Source organism: Lagopus leucura, unplaced genomic scaffold, assembly GCF_019238085.1.
Source record: "Lagopus leucura isolate 7727_CA_CO unplaced genomic scaffold, USGS_WTPT01 Super-Scaffold_73, whole genome shotgun sequence".
In the NCBI taxonomy this organism is placed as follows: Eukaryota; Metazoa; Chordata; class Aves; order Galliformes; family Phasianidae; genus Lagopus; species Lagopus leucura.
Genome location: NW_024962252.1, coordinates 49,845,389 through 49,869,496, shown reverse-complemented (window position 1 = coordinate 49,869,496; position 24,108 = coordinate 49,845,389). Strand labels below are relative to the sequence as shown.

Genomic DNA, 24,108 nt, shown 5'->3' with positions numbered 1-24,108 from the left:
TCATGCTCTGCAGGAGTTCCTCTCTGTGAAATACCGAGCACAAACTTGTGCTGGGGGAGGGCAGATGCCCACCACCTTTTGAGGAGTGGATATGAAATCTCAGGTAGAGATCTGCCACAATCAAAATGAAGTAGAGGTGTCTCTTGTCCAGTATCTCCCTCTTCAGATTTGTTTTTTTTGTTTTTAAAATCAACCAAGTTTTCCTTTCAAGGCCTTCATTTAACTCCTTGTCCCTTTTGATCATTTGACATGTCAGATGAAAGAGAAAAGAGTTACTTTCTAAAATATGTGCAACTTTCATAAAGGCTATGGTACATGAACAGGAGCAATGGCGAGTGCTATACAAAAGGTATTATTCATTCTCAATTGTGGAAATTTTCATCAAGAAATATTATTAAATACTCCACAGATAGACATCTCCAACCAGGATCCCATACATATTTAAATGGTGACACAACACTGTAGAGAGGCTGCTGAGAAATAGTTAGTATTTGTCCTTATGGGATGTTCCAGTGCAGAGATGCAGAAGACACCAGAATGACCACATTGTAGTTACAAAATCACTTGAGGTCCACTCTATACTCACTGAACACTCCTTGCAAAGGCACTTCCCCTGTACAGGAAGAAAAAGCAACACCCTGTGCCGGGGCTGTTTGCTCTGTCATTCTCTGCAGAAGGAATTTTTTCATTCACCACCTAAAATCACATAGCCTCAAATGTGGGACATTCTTCTGATGGAGAAAAAACCCTGGCAGGACAGGCAGAAAAATGAGTGTATTCCATGAAACATGGATGCTAATTTACAGAAAACAAAATGACCATAGGACAAAACTGATGTCTTTCAGTATGTCAAGAATAGAAGCAATCTACTTCCATCGTGGATATACAGAGGTTGCAAACTGTAATATACATGCAGAAAAAGTGTAAGTATAGATATCTGCAAAGTGACTATTTTTGCATTAAAATGTAGCTTTTACACAAAGATAAAAAGGAGGCTTTTAATAAAGCAGAGCAAGGCTTCCTTCATTTATAAATGTTGCCATTGTGAAAATATTTTTCTGCTTGTAGATAGGTATCTTCTTTTTTAAAAGAGCAGGCAGTAGCAAAAAAAACCCAAACAACCCAAAAAACAACAAACAGCTCTGAAGTCAGAGGTAGCAAGTTTTTTTAAACACCTCCCATTCATTTCTAGCCTTAATGTACTTGTCTTTCCACTGAAGGATCAGGATAGAACAAGTTCCTGTAACTCCTTAGCTGTAAGTAAAGGAGCTTATTGACAAAGACTGTAAAACCTGCTGCACAGCATTGTGCTCTTGAAAGAACTTAGAAATGCAATGACAAATAGCCTCAGGGTCATTTTTACAAACTTGGGGAACAAGATGTAAGATGGAAAGTGGACTTGAGTACATGTTTTAAAAGGTTGGAAGCTCTTTAAAGATGTTTAAATAGTAATAATAAAAACCACACAGAATATCTGAGCGTGTAGTAGACCTCACTGCAATTAAGGGTAGTCGTGTGTGAGACCCACTGTTAGAAGAGCTCAGAGATTTAAAGGACCATCAAAACCGGGCAGGTCTGAAACACTGCATTCCCACTGTACCTGTAGAGGACTAGACTCTGCATATGTGTATGCCTGAGTTGTGCTTATATTGAGAAACGAGTCTCAGCATGTGTAGCAGCTAGATTCTAGAAACCAGTGTTAATTTCACAGCTGATAAAATATACTGAAGCCTGAGCAGTGTTTTAACTGGCACTTCCCTTAAATGAATAAAATGCTACTTTCACTTTTTTCTCTTTAGTAGTGTTGGACATACATCCTTGTCTGAAAAAACCCTAACATTTTATTGATGTATAATTTGGCTCTAACAGTTGTTATGGTCAGCAAAATAACCTTTCCCTTCCTTCCATCTGGGTCATTAGACTTGACCCTCCTACAATGATGATTTTCTCTGACTTTGATCTCTTAAAAGGATGATTGCTTCAATACTAATAATTTGTTTAATAGTTGCTTCATGGAAAATAAAAGACAGTAAAATTAAGGACCAGGTGGAGAATAGCTGAACTCTTAGCTCATCACAACTCCAAATTCTAAGAAGATGTTTTAAAAAGAGAGTATAAAAAGTACAATATTTTAAAAGCTAAGAGAGTTCCTCCCCTTGATATTGTTAAATTGTAATTTAAGGCAGTTAATCAAGTTTCTCATGTTCTGTAAACATGTTCTACTATACAAAGTATGAGAGTATTTCTGATTATATACTCTGATGGGTATTATTCCAAAAACCTCTTTCTTTGCATATCTAGCATGAACTCTGGGAAATGCTGTGATACAGATCTTTGCAAACCAAATGAGCTAATAATAGAAATGTAGTTTCATGGTGCACTGAGAAGTGCAGTTATGGAGAAATTAATGTAACTCAGAAACATGCAGTATCTTCCTCAGCTCATCTTGTAAAAGCAAAACGAAACAGGGAAGAAACTCTCATTTATAGTTCACTGAAATTCTATGTATGTATTTTCTCATACATGCTGACTCTGCCCTGGTGGGAACAGATAGTGTTCTGAAGAGCAAAACTCTCCTCATCCTGGAGATTAGTGAGCAACCAATTTGGGGGAAAAGAAGATCCTCTAGCAAAGACAAAGCACTGTACTGGGACTTGGAGGAAAAGATGCTTCCTTGGGAATTAGAAATTAATTTGCTGCATGGCATTTTGTTCTTATTCTTCCTGGTTAGTCACTGAACTAGCACAAGGGAAGAAGGTAACTTTGTATCATGAAAACTGGAAATAAGACCCATCAATCTGTTCTCCAAAATTGCTACTTCAACACCTTCAGTGTGGTGCTATGCATGGTGAATAGCTCAGTATAACCTCCCTTACACTTCGATTGGCAAATCATGATTTTAGTGAGAAAATCATTTTAATGTGTTTATTAAACATCAGCATTGTTTGGCATCGAGACACTAGCAATAGTCTGTTCTAGGGAATCTCCTCCCTGCATTCTTTGTGTCTTACGCATGCTTTTGCAGCCAAGTAATTAATGTGAAAAGACTGGCCGCACTGCAAAAAATGCTAATAATAAAATAGCTTCTTAATTAAAATAATAAGTTGTACAGACTATTTTTAGACGTAAAACTCATGATGCAAAATTATTTTGACAAATACAATAATTTTGGTGTCCTTACACCAGCTTGTGAAGGACTTTATGGCTGTAGATGCATGTATTAATCTTTAGCTGCCAGGGCCCACGCTAGCATGCAGTCACTGCAAGAAGCAAAGGCACTTGGAACTCAGTCACCTCCTAATAAGTACTTGAACAATCTCTTCTACAAGCAGCACTCTGTAACTAATAGAATTGCAGCATGCAATTTAGCAGTGGGGGTAAGGTTACATTCATTGTACTTACAGAGATTCTGATGTGAAAATAGCTCAAATTAAGTGACCTATGATGATAAGTTGGCCTTATCTCAGACTGTAAAATCATAATAACTAGGTATAATATCAAAAAGTTAATTATGTCTTCAGCATAGCCTATATTGAAGGATTTTAACTAACTGAGAAATGTGGTTTCAACATTAATATCATTTCTGGTTGCAAAAATTGGACAATTATTCATTTTTTGGAAGATCACTTTGTTATTTTAACTATAAGCTGATTTATCACAAACTTTAGTTATTGGCCAAAGGAGGACCAAGTATTTCAAACAGCGAGAAGATGAATCTTGTTTAAGTCCAGAACATAACCATCTTCAGCAGATAGGCAGAAAGTATTCAAGTTAATTAGGCAGAAAGGAATTAAGTTCTTTACTGTGAGAGTGGTGAGGTGCTGGAACAGGTTGCTCAGAGAGGCTGTGGATGCCCCGTCCCTGGAGGTGTTCAAGGATTGGATGGGGCCCTGGGCAGCCTGGTTTAGTATTAAATGGGGAGGTTGGTGGCCCTGCATGTGGCAGGGGGGATGGAGATTCATGATCCTCAAAGTCCCTTCCAAGCCTGGTCATTCTGTGATTCTGTGAAAGGATGGGGTACTTAAGAGCAGTAGATCAGACAGCATGTGGCAATCTGGAAAGGGAAGAAATGGGCAAGCTGTGAAGGAAGGTGAAATGGGAAAGTGGAAGAAGGATGAATAAAAAAAAAAAAAAAGAAGAAAAGATGCCTCTGTATACCAAGTACTGGATTTAAATTAGGTCAAGCCATACAAAGGGCCCACCAGGGGACCATGACATTTAATTTCTAGGCGTAGATGTCCCTGTTTATTGCAGGGGTGTTGTACCAGATGACCTTTAAAGGTCCCTTCCAACTTAAATGATTCTATGATGATTCTGTGATGATGATGAATATGTCAAAGATGCTGGGCTCCTTCCAGAAGGCAAACAAGCTGGAAAGACCTTTGTTGCACCGCAGTGAGACCACGCATTTACCTCGTGAACACCTGGCATCATGGAAAAGCATAAGTGAGAGACACGCAGAGCAGGAGATCTGGCTGAAGGGGTGAGTGAGCTCATCCACTTTTGGTTCTTCACCAGAGGGCGGTGAGCATGGAACAGGCTGCTCAGGGCTGCAGTCACGGCCCTAAGCTGCTGGGGTTCAAGTGGTGTTTGGAGAATCCTCTCAGACATTGGGGTTGGATTTGGGGTGGTGCTGTGGGCAGCCAGCAGTTGGACTCGATGGTCCTGTGGGTTCCTTCCTTCTCACAAAGCGACTCTGTGATTCTATGGCACTGGAAAGAGCATACTGAGTAAGGCAATCACTCACGGTACAGCATATGTCGTGAAAGGTGTAACTCTTTATTATCAAGGTGTGGGGCGGACCCCCGGGCCTCGAGGCCGCACAGAAGTGTGCCTGTGGGACACCACGCTGTTCACGCTGCTCCCGAGATGCCAACATTGCTGAGCGAGAAAGGCGGTTAACCACTCGAGGCCAGGACAGCTGCGCGGGTCGCACGGGAGTCCCCACCACCCGCCCCTTAAGCCGCCCCACACGGGGCAGCGCCGCCGCCAGACCGAAGGGGGCGCTACCTGCGGCCCCCACATCCGGGCCTTGGGTCGCACCCCCTCCCCCCCTCCGGCTCCGAGGCCGCCGCTTCCGCCGCCGCCGCCGCTGCCCCCGCCCCGCCTGTCTCGCCGGGGCGCGCTCGCCAGGCGGTTGTGCGCAGGCGCGGGGGGAGGCGCGCAGGCGCGCCGCCGTGTGGGCGGCCGGGCGGGCGGTTGGTGGAGGGGACGGTGCGAGTTATCGCTCGCGCGCGGCGGTTGGTTGGGGCGCGCGGCGGCGGCGTCCACCCTCCGCCTCCCCGTCGGGCCGGGCGCGGGGCTGCCCCGCGCGTTCCCCTTCTTTCTCGCTGCCGCCGCTGGATGCGGGGCGGCGGCAGCAGCAGCGCTGCGCGGAACCGGTGCGTAAAATGGAGGGCCTGACGCTGAGCGAGGCGGAGCAGCGCTACTACTGCGACCTCTTCTCTTACTGCGACACCGAGAGCACCAAGAAGGTGGCGTCCAACGGGCGCGTCTTGGAGCTGTTCCGCGCCGCGCAGCTGCCCAACGACGTGGTGATGCAGGTAGCCGTGCCGGACCCCGGCCCGGGCACCGCCCCGCGCCTCTTACCCGCGGCGGGGAGACGGCCTCGGTCCGCCCTGCCGCTCCTCCCCGCCGCCGCGCCCGACCCGACCCGACTCTCCCGCAGCCCACGCGGGGCGCGGAGCTTTTGTCCGGGCCGGCGGCGGCCACCTGAGCACTGGGGGTGGGATGGAGCGAGGGGAGACTGCGGCGTGTCGCGTCCTCGCGTACGGCACCGCTGCTGGGTGTGTGTGGCCTGCGGGGCGGGACGGGGCTCCTCCAGTACAGTGGCTTGTGGGGTGTTGCCGTGTTTGAGGCCGTCCGGAGAACCCTGAAAAGCATTGGGGTGTGGGAAGGGTCCTTCCTGCGGTGTGTGGATGGAGAACAAGGAGGGACTGTGGGTTTCTGCCATTGGGTGTTAGTGAGGCTGGTCTGCTTCATTCAAGTCACACGGTTTTTTATGAGGGTTCGTGGCAGATACCGGCTGCGGTTAACAAAATATTTCTAACGCTGGAAAATGCGGTGTTAAGAATGATATAGATCCATGCTTACAATGAGTATAAGAAGAGTTTTAGCACTGCTTCCATGAGCAAGTAACATCTAAAAGCTGGTAGCAATAGGACAGTGCTACTGCCGTAGCAGTCAGCTCTGATGTGCCTCTCGCGATTGCTTGAGGAAAGTATTCCCAGTGAAACATTCTCACCAACACCTGTTTGTAGCAGTTTCCTGCTTTTGGAGTTTCCTATTCCATACTTAGAAATACTTATATCTACTTTGAAAGAATGCTTTTGGTAGAACCATGCCCAAAAGCCGATCTATCTTCTCTGCACTTACATCCTCTTCTTTAGCTAGATGAGCAGCCCCTTCTAACAAAGCAGCAGTTACTGTAGCCAGAAATACAGTGCACGAATGCCAGCATTCAGCACTTTATTACCAGATTTCAGGAGAATATTTATGCTTAACGAGGATTACTGATTTGTTCTAGGCCCGTGAGTGCGACTGGGTTAGTTAAAAGGACTCCAGATGCCTTGAATCATGTGCTCCAGCTCAGTAGGAAAGGTGATAGTTGGCAGTAGTTGTTTTTAAATAGAAATAAAGAAGCAGGAGAGGGCTGAATAAAAAAAACTTCTTACTGGTAAAACTAGTAATCTTTTATTTGATGACTTGTCAGACAGGACTGAATGGTTAGAGTCTGTGTGCTCAGTGTTTTGTGAATGAGCTTTCTCAAGGGCCACCCCCTGCTACTTTTTGCATGTGGCCAGCACGTTTCAGAACAATCATCCCAGGAAAGTGAATATTTGCAGGTTTGTTCCATTTAAAATCTCTTTTTCCGTAAAACTTGCCTGTGTTATCTGCACAGGGATTTAGACTAGTACTGGAGCTTGCTTTGTGTGAGCGCTGGGTACAAGAACTTGGAGAGACTTGGAATTTTGAATGCAAGTGGCCACAGATTAAGTCCTTATCTGTTGCAGAGGAGGTGAAGTATTTTCTTGCAAGGTAGAGCACATCTGAAGGAAAGATTAAACTACTCAGGCATCATTCCATAGTTTCTAAATAAGCAAACTAAGGAGCAGACCTAGCTTATCTCTGTAGAGATCGCAAGGAAAACCTCGCAGTTAAAAGAGCAAAGGAGATGTTAGATTGCATGAGGTATGAAACTGTAAATAATACAAGGAAAGTCAAAATGCTCTTAGCAGTGTGACTCATTTTAGACGGCTTGTGCAATCACTGCGGGTCACCTGTGAAGTACCTTGTATTTAAGGACAGACTCTAGTTGCTTAGCTGCTCTTGGTCTCACCAAAATATGCCTCTGCTCGATGCCTGTACCAAGACATTATCTTTTCAAGAGAAATTGTATTTGCTGCTCCGAAGCTATAAAGACAAAACTTAAAAACTCCGAATGATAGAGCTTATGAAATAATGAAACTGTGTGATGGAGGTGGGATTTTCCTTTAACCTCACAGTACTGTGCCCTTACCTGTTCATTTGAAGCACCTGATGTTTGTGGCGGAAAGGAACTCAATTCAGTTTCTCAAATCTTATGTAATCCTGGAATGCAGTTGTAGTAGTAGTCATGTGAAATGCAAAGCAGTACAAAATTGCTGTTCTTCAAATTCACAGGCACCATGTAGTCCTGAGAAGCTACCTGAGATTTTCCTCTTCAGTCGTTTGGGTCTGTAAATAACTTCTGTATAATCCAGAATTGACTCTGTTGAAAATGAGCATGTGTGACTTAATTGCATTTCTGGGCCCATAACTTGTTTTGTTCCCAAGTATATCCACCCCAAAGACAGACAGGCAGCCTTTCCTGCAAAGGGTTATGTTTATTTGAGATTTTTATGTTTTACAACATGAAAGATTAATAACCTCTTAATCATTTTCCTATCTGGCTGTAAGGGGGTTCTCTCAGCTGCCTGATGAAGGAGAAGGAATGAACATGCAGAAGACTGAAACAGTTGCATTTGATGTATATAAATCGTATACATCACAAGGCAACAAAAACTCAGAAGGAAAACCTGTACACGATACATAGTATATACCGAAAAAGGGACAGCCATAGCACTACCACAGTGACAGTAGCACAGACTGTGGTAAAACCTAAACTGCTCACGTGGGAACACCAGCCTTTGTTCACCTTCACTTCTGCTTTTTTTTGGTGCATGTCGTTGAAATTAGCGTTAAGGTAGAAGATATGCATAAAATAGTGAACAGAATTATATGTGTTGAGATAGTAAGTCCAGCTACTTCACAGCAGTTAGTATTAGGGTACTAACTGTAAGCAAGTACTTAAATTGCTCTCAGGGCGTGGTTTCATTCTGCAGTTAAACTGTTCTAGTGATGCGAAGCCACTGATGGAGGTGGCTCAGTCTCCCCCCAGCCACGTGCTTGCAGCTTCTTCCACTTGTCTGATGCTTTTGTGCTGTACTGGTTCCAGGGGCTGTGCAGTAGAAAATTTCAATTTTTTGTTGATTTTTATCTCTGTATCAGCTAACTAGGAGGCTGAATGAATGTCAGCACTGGCATAAGGAAAGAGGCATTTGCTGGAAGAAGAAAGGAGAGCCCTCCCCTTTTAGGGTGACCAGGTATTTCACTTGTCACCTCTCATAGATCTCATTGTTACTTCAATCATGGGAAATTGGAGCTGCCTGGCACTGTCATTCATTTGAATACGCGGTGTGCTGGTTGAGGAAGCTTGTTTAGCCAAAAGCTGGGTGGTTGGATTTTTTTGTCAAGTTATTTTTTTCATAACTCAGTTACCTGTGCGTTGGTGTTTGTATAAGCAAGTAATGAAACACAGCACAAGTGAAGCTGAGGACCTGATGCTGACACTGTATATGCATTTCACAAAGTCTGCTTTGACAAAGTTCTGGCATGGTCTTCTGGCCTGTGTTAGCATTAGGTTCCTAGAGTGCATCTTCTAGGTCAGCTTCTTAGAAAAAAAAAACAAAAACGTGGTAGCCTGTTGTGAGGTGCTTCCATAGTATGACCTGGAGCAGTGGGATGCACAGAAGATTTGCTTCAAACACACTTTTTATGTCTGACCTAAAATGCTAATGTAGACATGCTGGTGAAGTCAGTTCTTGGTCCCTCTACTGCTGCTGAAGTTGCCTGTAAAAGCTATCGTTGGATGGAACAACAGCAAAAGTTCATCACCTATGTGTGAAATTAGTATAGTAGTTGTCCTATTTGTTCAATCTGTGCAAGTCTGATTTATCCAACTGATTCACTTAACTTTACAAACTATCACTCTTTGAGTATGAATTCCAGAAACTTTACAAGACAAGAATAAAGTCAGCTGTGCAGATGATACTCATCTGAAATTAAGGAGTCAAAGCATGTTGCTTTACAAATACAGCAATACTGCTGTACAAATAATACACAAGAATTTGCATGCACTTTCTCTAACAGTAGTGAGTTACCATCTTAAGAGTTGACAGCGTGCGCCTTAGTTTTTTTGCTACAAATTCTTGGAAATGATAGATAAATTGTACAATTACCCTCATTTTGTTTTAATTACAGGTGTGCTCATGTTAGCCCATTTAAAACCTAATGTAAAGCCTATTTTTGGTCTTTCTCTTGTTATCCAATTTGAAATATATTTCATTTCTAAGGAGGCTGTAGGGACAAATTAATTTTGATCCTTGTTGTGATTGATGTAGAAATGACTGCCACTGCTTGTTTTCCTCAAACTCTGTCAGAGTTTTCTGCCTTACCATCAGGGTTGTAAGAGTGCCTGTCATACCTGTGATGCAGCTTCTTCTCTGGAAGGTCCAGACCCTGAGCACAGAGTCCTGTCCACTAGCTATGCTTTCTGGGCAGCGCAGGAAGTCACCCAAGGTGTGGACGTATGTGGTCTTGTGGTGCCAGTGCAAGCTGAGCCAGGGCATGCTTAGGTTTACCTGAGCGGTGGAGACATGCGGAATATTAATCTAACTACGATTAATTTGCTGAATTCATCATCTTTTCTCAGGTAGTGGGCTAAGAAGTTAAAATACGTTTTGCATGCAGATCCCATACCTTCCACTGTTTGTATTTGGAGTATGTTTAAAAATTCATAGCACTTCCAGCTCTCAAAAAATGTGTGCTGTGTAAAAAAAAAAAAAAAAAAAAAAAACAACAACAAAAAAAGAACAAAAACGAAACAAAAAAAAAAAAACCCACACCAACTTTCTTCTAATTATAACTTCTGCATAAACTGCAAACAAGCCCAATTTTTAAATAGCTCATTAATTATATCCAACATGTGTATTTGGTTTGTTTGTTTTACTTTAAAAGCTATAAGCTTTTCTACATTTTAAGATAAAATTAGTTTAGAGTTTGTAACAGCTGATTATTAAGGCATTTTAGTGCAGAAATGTGTAATTGTATTTAGTATTTTTCTATTTGTACTATTTTGTTAGCTTGAGCACCATAAGGCTAATGAGTAAATAGCTCTTTATAGTTACAATCGTATGTAATCTGTATACATAAATCCATATAACATAGGGATGTTTGTACTTCATGCTGTATCCCAGTTCTCGTTTGGGAAATGAGTTTTTAGGAATCTGCTGTAAATACAAGCAGCTCCTAGGTCTAAAGCTGCAAATATTCAGTTTGTGAATTGCCCACTCTTTGCTAAAATGCAAGTGCAGAGCATTTTTCTTTCATGTCAGCTGAGCAGTAAGCTAAACTTGTTTCTTGTGAAGATGAGATATTTAAACAGCCTGCTTTCTGTTAGTGCCAGAAACTGTGCTTAGTCTTTGTATCCTGTGAATTGTGCTTTGCGTTTTGTACAGACCTCTGGTACAAATGTTTTACACAAATGTTGTTACTTTCACAGAGACTGCTGGGCTGCAAATTGTTTTCACAGTTAATTAGTTTGAGCAGTCTCATATCTCAGCAGCATTTACTCAGAGAATAATCATTGTTTTTTAAACCAAAAGCAGGAAGCTGATGGCAAAACTTTAGCGCTGTAGATAAGCTCTATTAGACTTATATTTATTTTCAGCTGATTTCTCATTGTAATTGTTTTTCAGCCTTTGAAATTGACCGGAATTCATAATTCATAATACATAATCTCTTCGTGATTCCATATGCTAGCACAGCATTGAGAAAATTTCAAGTATCACAGCTCAGCTTTGTTTGTTGGTTTGTGGGTTTTTTCATGTGTCATCAGAGGACAGTAGGGGACAAATCAGACCCGTTCTGACATGGCAAAATCTGTTCAGAAATATCGGGAACTTTTGTGAGAAACGCAGCTGTCTTAGAATCAAGTTACAAACTTGTGCTGTGAACTTGGTGTAATTCTTTTGTGTTAAGCTGTTGAGCACTTCCTCCACCCCTAGAAAAGCTGCAAACATGCCTTCACCTTAGTCTAATCTTCAATAAATATTACTTTAGATATTAGGGGGCTTGAAACTAGATGATCTCAAAGGTTCCTTCCAACCCAAACCATTCTATGATAGTGTGGCAGTCTCCATGACTTTTCAGTTCTGTTTGCTAGTTTTTGAAGTGCTAGCTCTTGCAGACAAGTTTTGCATGTATTAGGTCATAAATATTTGCTATATTTATGACCAATTTTAAATTAGACCTCCTTAAGAATTTCTGGACCTTAAGAGAATTCAGCTCTTTGCCTATGCGAGTTCAAAGGATGTAAGCGATAGATCGCCTGTCAGACTTTATTCGCTTGAGTTTGTGTAGTGATTATTGTAGGAAGATACATTTCCTATTTGCTCTTTTTCCTTCACTGTTTCTCCAGATGGAGTATTAAGCCAGCAGTGCTTAAACGAGCGCTAATTTACAGAATCAGTGCTCAGTGTTTGTGATGCGTGTGTTTTTCTGACTGGGGTTGTTGTCTAAATAGATCATCCTCTGCACTTGCTATAGAAAAAGTGCGTTACAACTGTGTATGAACTGCTTGTTTGTGTACAAAACAATGCTTTGATAGATTGAAAGGCTTGGGAAAGATGACAGCTTGACCTGAATTTTTAGAATGATTAACTTTTGAGCTCTAACATGCTTCCAAAGTATATTAACAGAGCAGTTAACAGACTCAACTTTAAACAAGTCTCTTTTTCTCCAGTAATTCTGCAAGAGGTTGACCAGCACTGGGCTGTACAAAAATTTAGCATTAATCTTGCTTCATAAATGTTGTAGGAAAGTCTCTTCTTGTGGCAGCAATGTGTACAACTGTCTGAGATTGTTTAAGAACCTGGTGCAAGTAACTCTTAAGTCCCAAGTATAGTTTATACATGCACATTTTTTTAGAATTTTGACTAGAATTTTGTTTTGACTTTGATAGACTTGAAGGCTTATAGACCTTGTTGAGAGGAGGAAAGCAGTGCAGAGTAACTGATGAGGGCTGTTTGATCAGCTTAACTCTGAGAACAGACGTAGGTGGGAGAGCAGCATAAAGCAGTAGGTACAGGAGCTTCTTTTGAACTTGTATGGAAGCGTTCAGGAATAACAAGGCAGATCTGACCGGTCCTTTTTGGCCATGCCATGGTGTGATGACTAATTCTGAGATTAGGGAATGCCTTAATTTTCACTGTATGTTAGTAAACAGCCAGTAGCTCATATTCATTCTTTGGAGCTTTTCTGTGTTACGTTCTGGTGTAGTGATGAAAATTGACTTTTGGTGAAAATACTAAAATGCAGGAAGTAAGAAAATGAATTAGCAAGGAATACCAATCAATTGTGTAGAAGGTCTGAAAGGAGTCAAAATGTGCTTGGTGTTCTGTTGAACATTTAGCAATGAAGAAGGAATTTGCAGGAAAAATCCCCAGTGTAGCATGGCAGGAACATCCAAAGTTAGGATATTCACGTGACCTCCCCTGAAGAAACTTGCACGATTTGTTGTTATAGTAATAATTTGAAATGCTAAATATGTTATTGCTTTAAAATACCTCTTTGATACAAAACTGAGCTTAGATGCCATCTCAGTAATTGCATGGCTACCATGGCTGTTACCATTTGTTCTGGAAAATGCAATCACTTGAGTACGATGGAATCATCCTGGGAGTCTGAAATTGTCACAGGCTGATTCAGTCATTGAGAGTTGGTGCTGAAGTGTTTCCTCCTCCTGTTGCTTGAATTCTTCATGACACCATCATGGAAAGGAGACGTGCTTTCTTTTGAAGGGAATTCTTAGTAGTCTGATATATTCACATATCTTTCTGATCTACAGAGGATTAATTTAGACAGATGTACTTTGTGGATTTGCAACTACTTTTGATGTGACATTCTTTTCAATTGCCTCATTTCTACCTTTTCCACGCCTCTAAAATGCAAAGCGTTGCAACTTTCTTGAGGCTACAGCCTTGCAAGAAGTTTAGAGGCACATGAACAAATCGTTGCCACCAGCCACGTGCTTCCTTGTAGTTGCTGAAGTATGCATTGGCTGAACAGTAGAAGGATTCAGTTTAATGAAACAATAACAGTCGCTTTTTGCAGGCTTACTGAGCGGAGTAATCATACTGCATGATCAGATACATGAGAACAAGCTAATGCTCAGGAGTGGGGAGTTGTGCAACTGAGAGCTGAGGAAGGAGTAGTAACATAACAATGGTGTGACTGAGCAAAGAGCTATTTAGGTTAAGCAGTAATGTAAAATTGCATAGGAAGAGGAGACAGGTATGTGGTATATCCCCTCTTAAAAGAACCTCTCTTTCTGCATCTCTAGGTCTTCAGGCTGTCTTTTGCTGCTTCCAATTCTTCTCCTTCCCAGTCTTCTTTGCTGCCTTTTACTTATCTTTCACATGGGCATCTACCAGAAAAACAGCAGTTAGAGAGCTTCTTGATGTGAGCAGAGAGCAACTTTACCTTGAGTTATTCCAGCTAGCATTTTGTACAGTTTAGTTAGGACAGTAGTTGCTTTCTGAATGTTCATCTGGCTATCTGGATTTTATTTTCCTTTGTTGGTGCTATTAAGTATGTCATTTTTTTTATTTTATCTCACTTTTGAAGATATTTGGCAATAATTTGCTTAAGAGTTAGGGTCTGGTGGGGAAAGTCTGTGGCTCTAGATCAGTAATCTTTGGAGAAAGGGCCGATCCAAATCATTATCATGATCTTGTAGGCAGTTCAAATACATGCAGGATACATCTGCCTCATCTTTTTGATAACCATACGCCTTATGTTCATCTGTGTGTATAGATGATGATTAGCAGCCTTTACAATGAATAATCAAAGCAATAAGGGAACTGTGGAGGTTTGTATGAGAGGCTAATAGTGAGGAGATTTTTGTGTATGCCTGCTACAGCTTTTACAGGAGCTGTTAGCAGGACCAAAAGCTTTGACTGGAAATGGAAAAATTGAAGCTACTGCATTAGGAAGTATCATCCATGAATGAGTCTTTAACACACCATTGACATATGTGCTGCCAGGAACAACAGGAGATGTTGCAGACCACTTCTGGAATGGGTTGAGGTCAGGAATGTCTCCTGAATACATTTTTTGTTTGGAAAAAGCTGCCCTGTGCTGCTTTCTTCCTGAACTTGGGGGTCAGATGTGTCAGGCCACAATGGTTTGGGTATGTAGATTTGCCTTGTCAGTTCAATTGGCAGGATGTACTACCCACTGCAGACTTATAAAGTTCTCTTGCTACCTTACTGATGAGTTGTTTCAAGTGAAGAGCTTCCTGCTTTAGAGGCCCTTTTTATCTAATGGTGTGGATTACTCCTTAGGATGAACTTTAATCTGTTTCAGGTGTTTTTTGAGTTGAGCTATGAGCAGTGCTGGTTGTGCCTCAGGGAGTGCAGATTTAAGGAAGGGGAAAAACTGCTGGGCAGCAGCAGCTGGGAGAGGAGTGAGAAAATGTGAGGAAGTGGCCGTGCAGCCTCCAATGTCAGCACGGAAGGAGGGCAGGAAGTACTCCAGGCATGGAGCAGAAGTTCCCTACAGTCCAGGAGAGGCCCATGGAGAAGAAAGCTGTTCCTGTGCAGCCTACAGGCACTGTGTAGAGCATATCTCCACACGCAGCCATGGAGGAGCCTAAGGTGGAGCAGGAAGTCTAGGGGAGCTGCTGCCCATGAAGGACACTCCTGAAAGGTGGGCCCTGTGTATGGAGCTGTGTTGGAGCATTGCTCGAGAGCTGCAGTCTGTGGGAAACTCAGCTGGGATTTGTTTGGAATATCATCCCATGGGAGGGGACACCATGTACTTTGAGGACCATGAAGAAGAAATGAAGCATTATGGACTGACCGTGGCCCCCATTCTTTTTTCCCTTGCACTGTTTGGGATGAGGACGCATAAGAGGGTGCATGGGGGAGTAAGGTGTTAAGTTTTAGTTCTCACTGTCCTTGTCTGTTATCAATAGACAACAAGTTAGGTTAATCTTTCTTACCCTGAGTCTGTTTGTACCACTGATGGTAATTGGTGAGTGATCTCCCTGTCCTTGCCTCAACTGGTGAGCTTTTTTTCATATTTTTTCCTCCTGTTTTTTTTTTTGTTTTTTTTTTTTTTTGGAGAGAGTGAGTATGAGAAATGTTGTGATACTGAGCTGTTGCACAGTGATAGTGTATTATATATTTATGAAAATTAGATTTTATATGTAATATCTGTGGGGAAAAAATACTGCTTTTGAAGTAAAAGATCTAAAATATAACTAGCTTAAAAAAAACAGGTGGAAATATTGTGAATTCAATTTTTTAAATTGTAGCATTCAGTTATTAAAAGAAGCATTTATTTTGTGCATGTGTCGTAGCAGCTTTTCATATGCTTTTGCTGCTTTTCTATTAACAGAATGAAAGCTTGACTCCAAATTTGCCAACCCTTACTGTGGGCTGACTGAGAGAATGGACACCCCTGTAAAACAAATTCTAAAATACCAGAGCAGAATCATTTATCTGAGAGTTGAAAATAATGGGTCATCTTTTTTGAACAACTAATTAACTTATTTATTTCTGAGGTGATTAATTCTGAAATGCTTGATTTGTGTGCGTGTTTGAACCTGAAATGACCTGTGTAATAGAGGAGCTTAACTCTTGAGTATGTACAGATTGTTATACTTGGAGCTATCGATTAGGTTTTTTCCCAGTGATATTTTAGCAGTGGATACATGCAGTGTGGGAAAAACAAGGGTGGGTAAGTATATGCTCTGTATATACGGGCAGTGGGAGACTCTTAATGGTTTGTTCCCAAGAGTATGTGTCCTCTTGTAAGTACTTCAGTGCTATAGGCTTTATTTGTTTAAAGACTTGTATTCTGAAGCCAGATTTGTAGCTTTGTCTCAGATCAGTCTTTCTGGAATAGTCAGTAAGACTTAAAAACACATCAGTGTCCCAAATATGTAGCTTGTGTTTGCATATTTTTAGTAGTAAATACATTCAACTAGTTGGTACTATATATCTGAAGTACCTAGTAAGGTAACTATGTACTAAATCTAGGTAATATTAACCTTGCTGTTCAGCATATGAAAGTTTTCTACTTCACACTTAACTGGATTAAATATAGCCGCTCTCTATCCTTCATAAATGCATTCTGCAAATAAACTTGGGGTGGCTTTAAGACTGTTAAAATATTTGCCATACATTGCCAGTAGTGGTGAAACATAAAATCCTGAGCAACACTTGGGCCATTTCTTTTAGCGGCAGTTTGTTTGTCCTGTCTCCATTTTTTATTTCTTCCCAAGTGCCTCCACGTGCCAAGGTCTGTGGAGCCCTGCAGGGAACTAGGTCAGAGACTTGTCTTGGTTAAAAATAACCCATCGGAAGAAGGATCTTTGTCAGTTCTGTCTTGTTGCTATTATACAGTGCCATAACCAACTGTCGCATCTCAGAAGGTACCTGTCAAGTGAGATTTTTCTGCAGAAAACTGCGAAATTCTTGATTAAAAACTGATCAATATTTCTTTGGCTAGCCAGTGGTAGGTAAGAGAGTAGTTACAGAACTGTCAGCCTGGAGGACAGTGGTCTGCAGTTAGTGAAATAGATCCACTTCAATGGAGTGGCAGAAATTGATCTACTAACAGATGGCTACTGAACAGTGAAGGTAAAGAATTGTGAGGAAAGATATATTCAATTAAGAAAAAAAACATGATGGAGATTTTCATGGGTTTTCTATATATAGTGATGGTAATATTTTTCTGCTGAAATTATACGTTCCTGAGAAATATTTTTTCAACTGCCTGTATACCAAATTACATTGCCCTGTAAAGTTGCGGGTAATTTGTATTGTAGCTGAGACGAGTGGATTCCTGACTTCAGAAGAGCACCTTTGTGTGAAACACATTTTAGTACCCAGTATGAATCTGTTTTGCAGTAAACTTACATTAGACACCAAATGTCATTTTCTGCTTAACATTTATCTGCAAAGAGCTTTAGGATTCTTATCAATGAATGACTGCAAATGGGATGCAAAAGTAATGTTATTGACATCATGTTTTTGATCTTAAACTGTGAATGAAAGTTAATCTCTAGTCATAGTTACATTTCATTAAATTACCTGAAAACAGAATGCAGGTTATTCTTTCTACTTCTCCTCAATTTTTTTAATCTGAAATAGACCCTTTCTGTTTCAGTGTATTGCTTGTTTTTCATTAAAACATTATGGTCAGTATGCACAGTGAAACTGGAAAATTGTGTAAAAAGTAGTGAAGCAAAAGTGTATTCACATGGTCTGCTTTAACTTCAGTTTTCAAACTTACGAGAAAACTTGTTTTGCAACTCTGGGCATGGTTCGTATGATATAATTCCTGATCCTTGCTTTATTTAAACACAGGAAAAAACTTTCTGCAAGGGTAACTGAACAAGGGAAAAGGTGGACTCTGTAGAGTCTCCTTGTATATCCTTGGATGTACTAAGAACCCAACTGTACATGCCCTAAGCAAAACGCTGTAGCTTTGAGCCAAGGTGATTGGTCTGGGTGATCTCCAGAGGCTGTCTCCAAGCTCAGCTATTCTGTGGTTCTAGGCAAGGCTTCTTTGTGCATATAATTAATTAATTAAATAAATAAATAAATAAAGCTCAATAATTGGACTACTAGAATACCTCAAATTAAGAATGTGCTTATAAAATTGAGACCAAAATGTGTATTGGGATCCTAGTTCTGCTTCTTAATATCAGTGTGTGATTTATGTATACAAATACACATACATAAATAATAACTTTGTATATTTTTAGTGGATAGTAAACTTGAGTTAACATCCTAGTTTAGTTGATGTGATACAGAAGCTCAGCAATGAGCTCGTTCACTCCCTCTCCATCCACTGTTTGTGTTGTCACTGCCAATCATGAAAAGTTGCCTCAGTCTTGCTCCTTATAACTTTCTTTTGCGGAATGATTAGTACTTCAGTAGCTCTGTCCAAGCAGCTGAAAGATGTTTTTAAATCTTTACTGCGTAGGTGGCGTGTATCTTCCTTTATTCCTTACCATTGAAGAAGTTATAAATGGTTGTGCTTTTATATACATAATGTTTGCAGATTGTGGGCTTGATTTGCCTTGCAAAAGAGCCTGGGGGCAAGGGAGTGTGATAATCTTGAAGACTTTTTGAGAAAGCTTGTCTGACTTGTGAAAAGTACATTTTAACACATTTGATAGAGATGTGATTTGTTCCGCTTCACTTGGGATTTTAAAACTTTTAGGTTTTTTCTTTTTTTTTTTCTTTTTTTTCTTTTTTTTAACAAACATCTCCAGGTCCAAGGACCTCTTATTTTATATCTGTAGAAGTTCTAGAAGATAAGAGCTTGGAAAGGGGTTCTTTGTCAACCTACCATTTCCTATGTATGTCTGATCTGTGCCAACTCCTAATGCTACTGATTTTGGTGTTATTTCTTTGTAGTATGGAAAAGGACTGTGTGTGTAATTTTATAATTAAAAAACCCCAAACTGTTTTTTGTGTCAACAGTTTCTGGATCTTTAGAAAGTTGTCACCACTAATTTGCTTAATTGCAACAGTGCCATGTCGGGATCTTCCTACCTAAGGAGGTGAAAACAATAATAGAGCATTTTGTCTTGAAGATGACTTTGCATTCCTTGGAGTGTTTTAGGAAAATCCTTATTCTCTATAGTCCTCAGAAGATGAAATTCCTAAAAATAAAACAACTCTCAGAAGCAATCCCTTGATTTATCTTTTTTTCCTGTCAGTATAGCTTACTCCCTGTGGAGTATTTAAATCCTCCTTTGAGGAGATTATAGGTAGACTGTTTTGGGTTTGTTCAAGCGTATTGTCAGTGAGCTCAGGGGTCTTCAGCAGATCTTTGCATTTAATGATTTTACTCAACCATCAGTCAGGTGTCTGATTGGGTTACAGTCTTTTTGAAAGGAAGGTCTCCTTTGACTTTCTTTGAGAGGATTTGACAGCTCCTTCTTCAGCAGCGTGAGGGCATTCCATTTTTCTGTATCCTCAGTGTTTTTCAGTTTTCATGATATTTAAATGTATTCTCCTACACTTCTCTCCTTTGAATTCATGCTTGTCTTTCCTCTCTAATACTTACTGCCATTGTAGCTTAATGATTAATCCAGTCTTCAGCTGAAGTGTTTTTCTTCAACCTGGCAATACTGACCCGCTCCAAAAACAACTGTTTCTAGTCCAGCACTGACTTTGAATTGCCAAAAACCAATGCTACCCAATGATTGCATAGGCTCCAAATACCTGTGTCACTGCTTCCTGTCATAAAAAGCTTTTCCAGATTTTGCTCAGTTATTCATCTGTAAATGTTAGATCCCAGGATCAACGAGCTTTTTTTAGGTATAGTCAAGTACATGGGTAATCATCAGTCTTCCAAAATATGCTTTAAAAAAAAAGAAAAAACAGTAATTTATTATTGTACTGGTTTTGTTTGTGCTATCTCTTACTGAAACTCTGCTGCCAGTTATTTAAACATAGTGTTTTTTCAGCCTTTTGCTAAGTATGGGCAATTTCCATAGTTAATTCCTCAAAGTTTTTATTCTTTGAGCTCTCACCTGTCAGTTCACTGTAATTTGTTTCCATAGGGAATTTCTGGTAGACTAATGTGTACTGACACTAATATACCATATTGAAATATAAACTATTTTCTTTTGATTAATGAACCTTAAAAAAATCTGTTGACTTCTGTCCAGACATCACACTGCAAGAATGCCGCATTAGGAAAACACAAATAACATAGGTGTTGTAGGACAATGTGTGAAGCAGATGTACCCATGTTAATTAATGCTGCTAGCTTCTGTCCAGAAGGATTTATAAGCTCTATGCAGAGCAATAGACCTCCTGATCCTCCAGGAACTGCTTTGGGACTGAGTCTTTGTCAACTTCCCAATCCTTTCTGCGACAGGCTTCACAATGACTTTCATGAGGTCCGAGAATCCTGCTGCATGGTAAGGAAATACCCAAGAAACCTTTTGTTGGGCCATTTGCAACTCTGCTTTAGTTAATAAACCTGTGCTTGATTGCACAATGATTGAAGTCTTTTCTGTTTCAGTAGTGGTGCAGCATACAGTCTAACTCCTCATGGACCTCGTGGTTCATTTTCTGCTATGTGAAAATGTTGACTGTTTCTCAGTTGCGGTTTCCCAACAAAAAGTAACTGTGAGGTCATCTGTCCTTCAGAACTGTTTCTCATGAGAGCAGGGAGTTCTTTCTGGACAAATTTCTTTAAGCCTAGTGAGTTCATTCCAGTAGTTAGGAAACTGAGAAGATGCATCAAGAGACTAGATTTGCTAAATTGAAAATGTGACTGTGCTGAGATGTGAAGGGTGAGGGGGGAGTTAGTGCCACTTGATGTAGGTGATGCTGAGATTCTCAGTGCCTTCTCTGAATTATCATTACAGTCAACTTCTTATAAGCTTTTGGTCCTGGGAATGGTTTCAAAAGAAGAAACTTGTAGTAGTGTAAGAAGATGGATGTCTCAAAAAATATCAAAGTATAGGAGTTGGAAGGGACCTTTGGAGATCATCTAGTCCAACCCCTCTGCTAAAGCAGGTTCCCTAGAGTAGCTTGGTTACATATCAAGTTCATAGGACCAGATGATTCCAAAAATACTGTGAGAGCAAGCGAATGTCATTGCAAGCCTGCTTTATCTTTGAACTGTTGTAAAGATTAGAGGGCCTTGGTGACTGAAAAAAGATGGGTTGCAGCCATCTTGAGGAGGAGCAAGGGTTCAGGGAACTTCATTCTGATCAGCTACACTTTAGTCCCTGGGAAAATTACGGAACAAGTTCACTTGGAAGCCATTTCTCAGAACAGGAAGGCAAAAGTAGTGACTGGGATTGGCAAGTGTGGATTCACCAAGGATACTTGTCAAGCAAATGGCCTGCTGTGATGGAAAGACCATAGAACTGGGTGAGGGGAGAAGAGCACTAATGTCATTTGCCTTGACTTCAGCAAGCCTTTCATGATGGTGTCCAACAGGATCATTGTATCTTGTTCGAATCATTACAGTCTAGATGAGACTGCTTTATGTGTTAAAGAGTCGGGATTATTGAATTTAGTCGGATTTGGGATGTGTCATCTTGCCAGCGACTTTCAGAAGCAGGAATGTACCCATATCAAATTTGCAGGCCCCTGAGGTTGGGGGAGTGCAGTCAGCATGTTTGAATACGTGGCTGCCATTGGGAGGGACCAACATCTGTATAATTTCATAACAAAAGGTATAGGATTGCCTCTGCATTACATAGCACAAAGGAAAGAAAGGAATGGGATAATTTCACTTTTGTGCTGTATTTCTGAAATTAAATAGAACATATGGTGTCATTATTTGAAGAACCTGAAGTTCTGCTTTCTCTGTCTGTCCTGGTGTACGTGCATTTTGGAAGGGACCTTTAAAGGCCCATGAGACCAACTTTCCTACAATGAGGAGGGATATCTTCAGCTAGATGAGGCTTCTCAGAGCCCTGTCTAGCCTGACTCTGAGTATCACCACGGGCATCGGGTCTCCCTAGAGCCTTCTTTTCTCCAAGCTAAATGGCTCCAGCTCTCAGCTTGTCCTTGTAGAGATGTTCCACACCAGAATCATTTTGTGGCCCTCGTCTGCATGCGCTTCAATAGGTCTTTCTCTCTCTTGTTCTGAGAATTCCACATCTGGATGCAGTACCTCTGGTGAAGTCTCTCCAGCACGGAGCAGAGAGACAGGATTACCTTCCTTAACCTGCTGGCCATGCCTCTTGATGCAGCCTAGAATATGGTTGAATTTCTGGACTGTGACGGCGCATTGCTGGCTCACATCCAACCTGCCATCCACCAGTACCTCTAAGTCACTTTCAGTGGGGCTGTGCTCTACCTTCTTGTCTACCAGCTTACTGGGATAGTGGGGGATGTTGTGGCCTGGGTGCCCTTGTTCTTTTTTTTTTTGTTTGTTTGTTTGTTTTTTAATCTCATGAGGTTCTCCTGGACCCACAACTGGGGCCTCTCTAGGTCTCTCTGAATGGAAAATACTGTGAATGGTGGTAAATACTCCTTTGTGTTCTGAATGAATGCTTTATAGGTTAACCTTAAAAGTTAGAAATTGAGCTATTTCAAACATATCAGAATAGGATAGAAGATAGCATTTGAAATTATGAACATTCGTTCACTTTTTATAAATTCTAATAGTTATGGAAATTTTCAGGCAAAAACAAGGGGCAGGACCATTTCTCCGATATGATCAGTAATGTGCTTTTCAATTTTGTATGGTGATTACTTGAAAATCCTTATTTAGTTTCTGAATTATATCTAGCAATCAGCATAATTCTAAAAATGTTGAATGTTCTTAAAAGTAGATTTTCTTTTTCTGTAGCAGTTGCTTAAGAAACAAAGACAGTATAGCTGCTAATAGTTAGTGATGAAGTAGGATTCTTATGGGCTTTCTAGTTGTGTGGGTTTTTTTTTGGGAATTTTCTTTTTTCTGAAGACCCTTGGCAGCTAGCATGTTCTCTTTTCCATCAAATGTGTAGAACCTCTAAAAAGAGGTGAAAGAAAAGGAAAAAAAGAAAATTTGAAGGAAACTTCAGTTTTAGACTTGGAACTTTTGCTGGCTGTGAAGAATATCATATGCTTTAAGTCTTGCCATCTACTATATAGGGGTTTCATATTAAGTTGTTACAGTCATTTAATGCAAGATCTACTGCTTCTGAATATATGAAATTGCCTCTTTAAAGCAATTTGTATTTTTAAGTTTCCTCACAGAATTAATTGTGTTTCATTGCAGATTATGGAGCTCTGTGGTGCAACAAGACTTGGCTATTTTGGAAGAAGTCAATTTTATATTGCTTTGAAACTCGTTGCTGTGGCCCAGTCAGGTCTCCCTCTAAGAGTGGAAAGCTTAAATACAGGTAAAGCAAAGAAGAGGGAGTGGGTTGGTTTTGAGTTGTACTTTGCTTACGGATTCTGGGAGAGCAATCTTGTAAATTAATGTGGTTTGTCTTTCTGTACACATTGATAATCTAAAAATACCAGTTGTGGAAAGACTGAAGCAATCTGTTCTTAAGCAGTAAATGTAAGATGAGGTACCTTACCTCCTGTTCACTGAGGTAAGTACTGTTATCATAGGCCAAGCGGACAAATTCTACTGACTATTGTGTTGTGAGTACAAGTTGATTCTGCAGACAATCGGGTGATAACTTGTACTCTGTACCCACTGAATAAAGTATTAATTGGAGCAATGAAAATTTGAAGGAGAAGGGGAAAGTAACATTTGCATGCTTTTGTACTTGCTGAGTTTTTAGAACCTTGATAGTAACAAATGCAAACTTTTCCAAGAATATAGATTAAGCCAAGTAAGTAAGGAGAATACAGTAAAAACAATCTAATAGCTTTCTCAAATACTTCAGTCCTATGAAGAAGTAAAGAATCATCGCATGCTTTAGAGTTATGTTTGTTATAGGCTTCTACAAACAGTTTATGCTACTTCTATGTTTCTGTAGCTTTTTGGGAAAGTGCATGGTTTTATTCAACACTTTGCTAGCATTGAAGTTCCTTTCTGCTCATAAATCACCATACTTATAAGCTGTTTCACTAGATCTTGAGCTGAATGTTCCAAAGTTCTAAAACTTTGGCAAATTGTAGCAGAATTCCCTGGAATCAGTGAGTTGGAAAAAGGACCTTCAATTCCTAATATCTGATAAAACTAACTTGATAAACAATGGTGGGATTTCTCATCAAATGCCCATGAAAGAAGGCAAATACTACGATCTCC

The 24,108-nt window shown here is 40.6% G+C and overlaps 1 protein-coding gene across 7 annotated transcripts in view; it reads left to right on the top strand.

The window, feature by feature from the left end:
- Positions 1-5,312: 5,312 nt before the first annotated feature.
- Positions 5,313-24,108, top strand: part of REPS1 (RALBP1 associated Eps domain containing 1) — a 62,428-nt gene continuing 43,632 nt past the window's right edge. For 4 of the 7 annotated variants that reach the window (XM_042886924.1, XM_042886933.1, XM_042886910.1 and 1 more), the window contains exons 1-2: positions 5,315-5,543; positions 23,122-23,245. In XM_042886924.1, coding sequence (XP_042742858.1) covers positions 5,391-5,543; positions 23,122-23,245 — 277 coding nt within the window. In that variant the 5' untranslated portion in view covers positions 5,315-5,390. Of the gene's footprint in view, positions 5,544-23,121; positions 23,246-24,108 lie in introns of all 7 variants that reach the window. The other 3 variants (XM_042886917.1, XM_042886902.1, XM_042886942.1) reach the window with 2 other exon arrangements.